Raw genomic sequence first — 8,854 nt, 5'->3', positions numbered from 1 at the left:
TGTTATGATACACAGGAGGCAGCTTCATCTGTGTTTGGATTGACATGGGTTTTGAAGTAACAGAAATTAGCTATGTTCAAAGAAATGGTGGGTTTTTTGGTCGCATCAGGATAAACGTGATTCTACTCGGGTGGATTCTGCCAAATCTTTGAATAAGAATCAGTAGCCACATTTTATAAAGATAGAGCTCACCCAGACAAGAAGTCTGGACACGAACAAACACGTCCATCTGCGATGAAACGAGACGAACTGAATATTTAATAGATGGTACAGCATGTGTAAAACAATTAGGCACATCCCTTTCAAATGTAACTATCGTTCAGTGAAAAAGCTATAAATATTTCTGAAAGCTGTGTTTACAACAAGTGTTGTCAAGTAGTCTCTGCCCTCCATCATCAAGGCTCAAATAACCTAATGGTGTCAATGAATCTTTCTTAGTGGATGGAAAAGGAGTATGTGTGAGGTACATAGAATGTCCACCATTGATATTTACGTACCCTTCAAGAAAAATATTCCTAAGCATAAGAAGGTTTTCCTGGCAATTCCGAAGTGACGTGTATTGACTAGATTTAACCCTTAGAGATATCTTCAACTTTCTTTTCACTCAGATTCCTTTATTATTGTTCCATGACTGTGGAGACCTAAGTAAGAACACCAAATAGGAGTTTGGATATTTTATAGGGAAATTTGTCATTGCTGGTTAGCTCAATGTCAGTGAATTATGACACTAGAATTAAAAAGGAACCTGACCGCCTTCTCGGGCTATAGTCAGATCTCCTTCACCTCAATTATGTCGTGATCGTGTGTATGTGCTCACAGTGGTGAACACTGTAAATAGGGCGTTGTGTCTGAAGGGACCTGGTAGGTTGGACATGTGTTTTCTGTTGTATTTCCTGGCCTGTGCAGGTATGCGATCTATGATGGCCACAATAGACCCCACTTACGTGAACTCTCTTATTTCTATCATGTAGAAACATTCAATACTGCCTCAGAAACAGAGGAGAAAGCTCTCTTCAATCATTAGAGACGCCACTAACGGAAGTGATGGACCTCTTGGAGTCTTCGCAAGTCTACAACATTTTTGTGTCACTGTCATCCTTTAATGTGATGAGTCAAAATCAATAAGAACATATGAATGGCTGAAAAGTCACGCTGTCTTGGAAGGCAAGAAACAATAAATATGTATTAGTTCTAGATCTGACTGGGATAAACAATAGATTTACCCTTCATATTTCTATAATATTATTTATTGCCATAAATGAGTAAGATTGCATTAGAATGATTAATTTCTCTACACATTTTAAGGGACCGTCAGGTTGCTTTATAAGGGAGCATGTCCTATAACTTTTTGAATCTCTTTGATGAACTTAGGTATAATTACCATTTACATTTGTCTATAATTCCCCTGGGTATTGTATTCCTCACATGTATATATAAAGTGTAGTGAAGATATAATGAAGTTATAATGAAGTTTAATGAAGCTGTAATTAATCATATGGAAATCCTTCCACATAATTAAGCTTGGTATATATTGCAAGCTTAGATTCTGGGGAATATTTGTTATATTGTACATTTGACCAAACTTATACCTCTGATTTTTTGTGAATTTTCTTTTCTGAACATTTCAAAGATGCTGCAAAATTCAGGTTTCATAAATAGAAAAAAATAAATAAAATAAAATTTCTTTTATCTTTTAATATAGGAAATAAAGAGTATAATTTTATCTTTCAAATGAAACAAAAATGACAAAAATCCATCAAGAACAACCGAAGAAATAACAACAAAAAGAACAAAAACATTAAATGTACATGAGAAGGCATTTAAATTTTGCGCGACATTTTTAAAAGGCCCCAGCCCCATAGTCCCCGCTTTTGGTCACTTTACCACTTTTACTTTTCACTTTTTTTCTCCTCTCTTCTTTCGAGGGCAGACTTATGAATATGGGTGTAGGGTTCTTCAAGAAGAGGAACAACAAATCCTTCTTTATAACCAACATTGTTGGATGCTGTCCTCTTCGTTTGTTTGTTTTTTTCCTTCTCGTTTCTTCATCTGGCACGCAAGGGCCTTCACTGCATTCTTCCTCCTTGCTCGCTGGCTTTTCGTCAATCTTGCCATGATTACCGCAAGAAATTACAGTGAGGAATCAAAAATATGAAGCACGGTGAGAGCTTCAAAAGAATGTGACCTTACTTTGACGTTTGGATGGGTACTGATGCCCTGATGTGTGCTATTTCTGGATCTACGCTTGTGGGAGGAGTTGCTAAATACCTCCATAAACACAATTCCGTAGCAAAAAACAAAATAGCTATAGAAAAATTAACGCTATTCCCATATACAGAATATTTGATACGCAATGGGGTTGCCAGAGGTTGCCAATAATTTATCTATTTTATTCTGTATAAAAAGATAGAAACGAAATACAGCTCTATAACTTTGTAGGAGTGTTGCTAACATCATAGAGATTCTTTTTAAATGTTTTCCTAAAATTCGTTCATGTACCAGATTTTTTCGAATAATTGCCCCTGACGGACCCTTAAAAATAATCAATCAACTAAGCGAGGGTATTTTTTCAGCCTCCCTACCCACCCTTTGGAGCATCCCTTTCATCTTACTCTCTGGGATCTTCATCAACTTAGTTGGACTCAAGGGATCCACGATGCTGGGTCTCGTGTTGGCCATTGCCTCCTGGTTGATGATGGGTCTCGCCCCGTCTAAAACAGAGCTCTTCATGGGACGAGCCATTTCCGGCGCCGCCTATGCCTTCATTGTGACGGTGTCGCAACCTCTGGTGAGCGAGCTGGTGTCTCCCAAGATCCGAGGGGTCGCTGCAAGTCTTCCGATGTTCTTCTCGTGTCTGGCCGCTCTGGAGATGAACGTGGCCAATATCTTCCTGCCCTGGTACTTCACGACAACTCTCTGTGCCACACCATTTTTCCTCCTTTTATTTTCCATCTTATTCATACCCGAGGTAGGTATTTTAGCATTATATAGGTATGAATATGTTTGTCTATGAGCATGTACCATACGTACTCACAAACACTTATGGGAGGGTCTTGATTGAGAGGATTAGGAGAGTAACAGAGGGAGTAATTGGTGAGGAACAGTGTGCTTTTAGGGCAGGTAGGGGTTGCGTAGATCAGATTTTTGTGGTAAGACAGATAAGTGAGAAAGCTGTAGGAAAAGGTAAGGATGTTTTTTGGGGGGCTCTCTTTTACTTTACCAATAGCTTCCTCCGATTATACACACTTGAACCAATCGTCTCTTTCCTGTAATAAAACTCAAACTTTGGATCTCGATTAGTTATCTTGTATTATGATCATCTAGATGTTTCATCCAACTATCTACCTCACACAACTTAATTATTGTTCCAATCAGGGACTCAAGTTTATAATTCAGATATTTCTTTTTTGCCTCGTTCCTTCCAAGTTGGTAACACATCGCTCCTTTTTTTATTCTAGATGCTCTTTCGTTTTTTCCAGTGAGAAAATATCTCCCGATTATTTTTCGTCCTTTTACGTCCTCTGTATTCTTTTGATATTCAGTCGACGATGCCTCCAGATCTTGGAAATTCTTATATCTATGGTATCCAGTAGTTTGTACACATTCTCTACTACCCCCACGTGTGTGTATTTACGCTTCGATGGTGATGACTGCGGCTCCGGGGAGGTGGGGACAGACGGCTACTGTAGATGGGAAGACGTTTGTCGTCGGGTTCCGAGACGATCAGTGCTTCGGTTGGCCTTTATGTCTCAGCGAACAAAGATCAAGGCGGCCTTGCCAGCTCGGCCGCTCTGAACAGCAGCGCGTTGAGCAGAGAAGAGAACTACGTAACACTATCCACCAGGTTATTGTAGCTTCCCAGGCTGGTACATTTTTACTCTTTTTCCTGGAGTAGCGATCTTCCACTTTTTTTTCTGCGATCGTGCATGTGTGTGTTTTAAAAGAGAGAATGAGGAACGTCAAACCTATTCGGACTTTTTTTTCTATCTCCCTAGTCCCCATACTGGTTGGTCAAGAAAGGGCGGGATGCTGCTGCCGTCTCAGTTCTCAAATCGATTTACTCTCCCGACGACATCAAATTTCAGTTTCAGGAGGTGAAACAGTGCGTCACTCTGAAAAGTAAAAAACTAGGAGTTAGAGAACAGGTAAGAATATCTATGTAGATGTATTTTCTTGTTATGTCGCTTGGGGAGTTTTGAATGTAGTTGTTCGATTCTTTTTATTTCATTTTATTTATTTATTTGTTTATTACGTTTACGGTCCCTTTTATTGTCAAATGGGTGTCGTGGAGATGAATAAAACATATATGGAGGTAGTAAGATTAAAAGGAAGAAAGTCAGGTAGTGTGGAAGAGGGTAACAGCATTTCATTAACAGGAGTCTTAACTGCAGAAGGTTTTTCCTAAGCTGACTAACATTATCTGGCGAGAGCCAGGATAGTACACAAATGTCCCACTTTGCAGTCAACCTGTTTACCTTAAGGGATTCCTTCCCCCTTATAGAATTCCCAACCGAACCATAAGTGGCTCAAACCGCGGTCAAAGAACCAAGCTCCTTCGAGCAATTACCAAAATGGCCTCAACTTCTTTACTGTGGTAAGCTTTGCCATGGTCCACCTAGCTGTCTGTTATTCAATAACAGCCCTACTGAATTCAATTTTTCTTAAAAAGAAATATGAATTTTCTTTGAAATTTCCCATTGTAGAATGTGCTGGGTATCTCTTATTTTTGGTCATGCACATTCAAATCATGATTGAGATTATGACGACACATATCTCCTAAATTAGTTTTATCTGTCCTGAATGAAGCGTCGTGAGGACGTTGCAACTCGTTTACATTTATGCCTTATCCTACCTGTTCCCTAAGACACTAGATTGAAACTAAAGTCAAAACAGCCTTCATGAGTAACGATAGCGTCTACATTTCAGATGCACCAAATGAGACACTCAAGCAACTACAAGCCTGTCATACTGATGGCGTTCATCTATGCCTGCTATGGGTCCAACGGCAATAGCATCGTTACGCCCTATTCCACCTTACTCTTCGCTCAGGCGGGAATGACCCTCGACCCGCGCCTGTGCACCATAATCTTGGGGGTTGTTCGAATAGCCGCCGTGATCATTGGATCATTTGTCACCGACCTCTGCGGGAGACGACCCCTCTACATCGGCTCTTCGATTCTGAGTGTTTTATCCTTGGTCTTAAGTTTCGTTTCCCTGACCTTCACTATCATTCCCAAAAATTTCTTGGTGATCTCGTTAATATGTTTCATATTTTCATCAGGGGGGATCAACTTAGTGCCGGCTATCCTGCTCGGGGAGGTTATTCCGTCGGCCGTCCAGTCGGTCGGCTGTTCGCTTTGCATCATAACAGGTTGCATAATGTATGGAACCTTTACCTTCATCACCCCATGGCTGACAAATGCCATTTCTCTGCGGTTTGTCTTCCTTATTCCTGTAACGACCAATCTCCTCGGGGCTTTTGTCATTTGGAGGTGGCTTCCTGAAACAAAAGGACGGCCACTTGTCGAACTCCAGCAAGTGTTTGAAAAGCACTCAAACCAAAATGGATGTCATACGACGTCTATCTAATAAAACTGCGCTGCTGACATGAGATTTTTTTTCGAATGTGTTACGATAGAACCTATTTAAGTAGTACGTTATTTGAAAACATGTAAGCTAATAACCTATGTCATAACACTGGTCAACAAAGAATTTGTCCCAAGGAAAACAATAGCTGTATCTTGTATGTTTTGCATGCACAATTCAAAAATAAAGATAAGGTCCAGTTTTTTCCATCGCCCACAGTTTTTGTGTTCCATGGTATGTTACGTTATGTGTGTTACGTGGGATAAATTTCAATCAAGTGAATTTGGCAACACTACATGAGATTGTTATGCACTTTCAGCCAATCTGTTTTTCAAATGAACCAAGTTTATTGAGTCAGGGAGATCCAAACGAACTTATGCGGGGTTTACACTTGTCAAAAAAAGCAATCTCAACTTTTTACTTTCAGGTTAAAGGGATGGAATCTTCTCCAGAAAGATTCCAAAGTTAGTTTTTATCGTAAGTAACATTGTGATTTTGAACAATTTTTCTCGCTTGAGGATGGTGTGGTGTTTTGCAATGATGTATATTCTTTTGTGGTGTTTTGCAATGATTTATATTCTGTTATGCAGGAACTTAACCATAAATATGACAGGAGTAAGTGGTGCTTGTTTATTGGCTCTTCAAAAGTAAGCTTGAAAGCTCCTTTGCTCCACAATGGATGTAAATTTCCTTCTGTTCCTCTGGCATGCAGCTAACATGAAGGAAACATATGAGAGTATGAAGCTTCTATTGCAAAAAATTAAGTATAAAGAACATAAATGGAATATTTGTGATGACTTAAAGGTTGTGGCACTTTTACTTGGAATACAGCTGGGTTACGCAAATTTTGTTGCTTTCTCTGTGAGTGGGACAATCGGGATAAGGAAAACCATTATAAAAAGAATGTGTGGCCAAAAGGATTTCTGATCCAATGGGAAAAGAATGTTGTCAATCCTCCTCTTGTTGATTCAGAGAAAATTTACCTGCCTCCTTTGTATATTAAGCTAGGGTTGATGAACAATTTTGTTAAAGGTATGGATAGAACTGGGAAGGGATTCACATATTTGAAAACAAAAAAATCCAAATTAAGTCATGCAAAAACCAAAGAAGGTATTTTTGTTGGACCACAGATTAGGGAGCTGATAAGCGACCAGATTTTTGATGAAGAATTAAATGATCTTAAGAAAGCTGCATGAGTGTCATTTAAGAAAGTTTGCGCAGAGGTTGTTGTTTTTTTTAGGGGGGGGGGAATCACAGAGCAAATAACTATTCTCGAATCGTAAAATAACTACTGACATCCTACAAGGCCTTAGGATGCAATATGAGCCTAAGAATATACTTCCTAGACTTTCACTTGGACTTTTTCCCTGCAAATAATAGCACCGTCAGTGACGAGCACGGTGAAAGGTTTCACCAGGACATTCTGAACATGGAAACCCGGTATCAAGGGAAGTGGAGCTCTTCAATGTTGGCTGATTACTGTTGGACACTAAAAAGGGATCTCCCAGAAGCAAAATACACTCGAAAATCATACATTTCTACATTTTAAAGGTAAGTTTAATTGAAATATCAGCCTCATTTATTAGTTATAATTGTTTAAAATTTAATATGCTATCACAGAAAAAATATGCCTGATAGAAAAATTCTGAAAACATATTTGAAATCAGCAGAAAAATTCTATCAAAGTCACCTCTTGTTGCTTGTGGGACAAGTATTTTGATCAACTTTGACCCATCTAATCACTGAGAACGATAAAAGAAATAAAGGCAGGCACTTTCTATTGGTGGTCTGCGAGATGAACCATCTCCTCCTCTTTCGTCTTCAAAACCTTTCGACATTACTTCTACATGTAGGTAGGTAATGCCCTGAAGAGCTTGCACTCGGTCTACGGGCTGAGCTCAATATATCTCTTTTCAGCTCCCCTAATTCATCCTTCAATCCCTCCTTTTCTACGTAAGAAGAGCTCACAGACAGTACCCGTTCTGTTCCTTCTCCTGATTGCACTGTTCATGATTATTTGAGGATTTATGGCAGTGTGATTCACCATATATATATATATATATATATATATATATATATATATATATATATATATATATATATATATGTGTGTATTCACTGCTCAGAAAACACCTCGATGTGTCATCAACGTTGTTTATTATTATATTTCTCCCTCTCATTGATATCATTATCAACATTGTCAGTAGACACGCATCATTACCTTCATTCTACTTTACCTTGTTTCTTTTACTTCATTTGATTTTCTTTCTATTTCTTTCGTTTAATTAATTTTGATTTATCTCGTTTTATTTGATCTCATTCTATTCCATAATATCTTGCTATATTTTATTTGTTTATATTTTACTTTGTGGTTTTTATCCCTAGGATCTTTCATCTTAGGGACAGTTCCTCCGGCAGATCCCCAAGATTTAAAGATAGCCACTTCGTCCCTGACATCTTTCAATTATAGTTTTTCTTTACGACTACTAGGCTTTGTTCTTTAACTGTCCATTTTTTCATCATCATACCCATTACCGCTCCAACAAATTTATCTGTAATATGTGATGTATATATCCACCAAGAAAGGTATGCATACGTACATATATGCCACTTCTAGCTCTGTAACACTATACATGTTTGAAAAAGATTGTAGCAAAACTAATAAAGAACAAACTCGGACTACGACTCCAGTCTTTCATCTTCCCATCCACTTCATATGTATATATATATATATATATATATATATATATGTATATGTATATATATATATACATATATATATATATATATATACATATACTGTATATGTTTTTATATATATATATATATAGAGCTAATAATATATATATATATATATACTGCATATAATATATATATATATGTATATATATACTGTATATATATATATATATATATATATATATATATATATATATATATAATAGATACCAAGAGAAATTGTTTAATCATATCTCACGATATGATCTCCGATTCTATTAGCTATTATTGATTGTAGCACTTTACCTATAAACGACGTCGAACTGAATGGTCTGTAGTTGTTTATAGACGATTCATCACCATTTTTGAAAACAGGAACAACGTTTACCTGTCCCCAAGAAATAGGCATGCATCCAGTGTTTTCCGAGTTACTAAATACTTCGTTAACTGGCCGTAGACTGAAGCCATTGGAGAGAAATCTTGAGCACGGTACCGAGACCGAGTGTCAGACCATCGGGGCTCCACATTCAGATGGAAGTGAGAGAGTCGA

The 8,854-nt window shown here is 37.9% G+C and overlaps 1 protein-coding gene across 1 annotated transcript in view; it reads left to right on the top strand.

The window, feature by feature from the left end:
* Window positions 1-8,056, top strand: part of LOC143030204 (uncharacterized) — a 9,495-nt gene extending 1,439 nt beyond the window's left edge. Inside the window, exons 3-8 of the mRNA XM_076193364.1 lie at window positions 2,503-2,968; window positions 3,996-4,145; window positions 4,502-4,594; window positions 4,927-5,540; window positions 6,177-6,233; window positions 7,972-8,056. Of these exons, the coding sequence (XP_076049479.1) occupies window positions 2,503-2,968; window positions 3,996-4,145; window positions 4,502-4,594; window positions 4,927-5,540; window positions 6,177-6,233; window positions 7,972-8,056 (1,465 nt within the window). The remainder of the gene's footprint in view (window positions 1-2,502; window positions 2,969-3,995; window positions 4,146-4,501; window positions 4,595-4,926; window positions 5,541-6,176; window positions 6,234-7,971) is intronic.
* The last annotated feature ends 798 nt before the right edge of the window (window positions 8,057-8,854 follow it).

The sequence above is a fragment of the Oratosquilla oratoria genome, chromosome 12 (assembly GCF_046742065.1).
Source record: "Oratosquilla oratoria isolate Oo_2021 chromosome 12, ASM4674206v1, whole genome shotgun sequence".
Classification (NCBI taxonomy): Eukaryota; Metazoa; Arthropoda; class Malacostraca; order Stomatopoda; family Squillidae; genus Oratosquilla; species Oratosquilla oratoria.
This window is presented reverse-complemented; position numbering and strand designations above follow the sequence as displayed.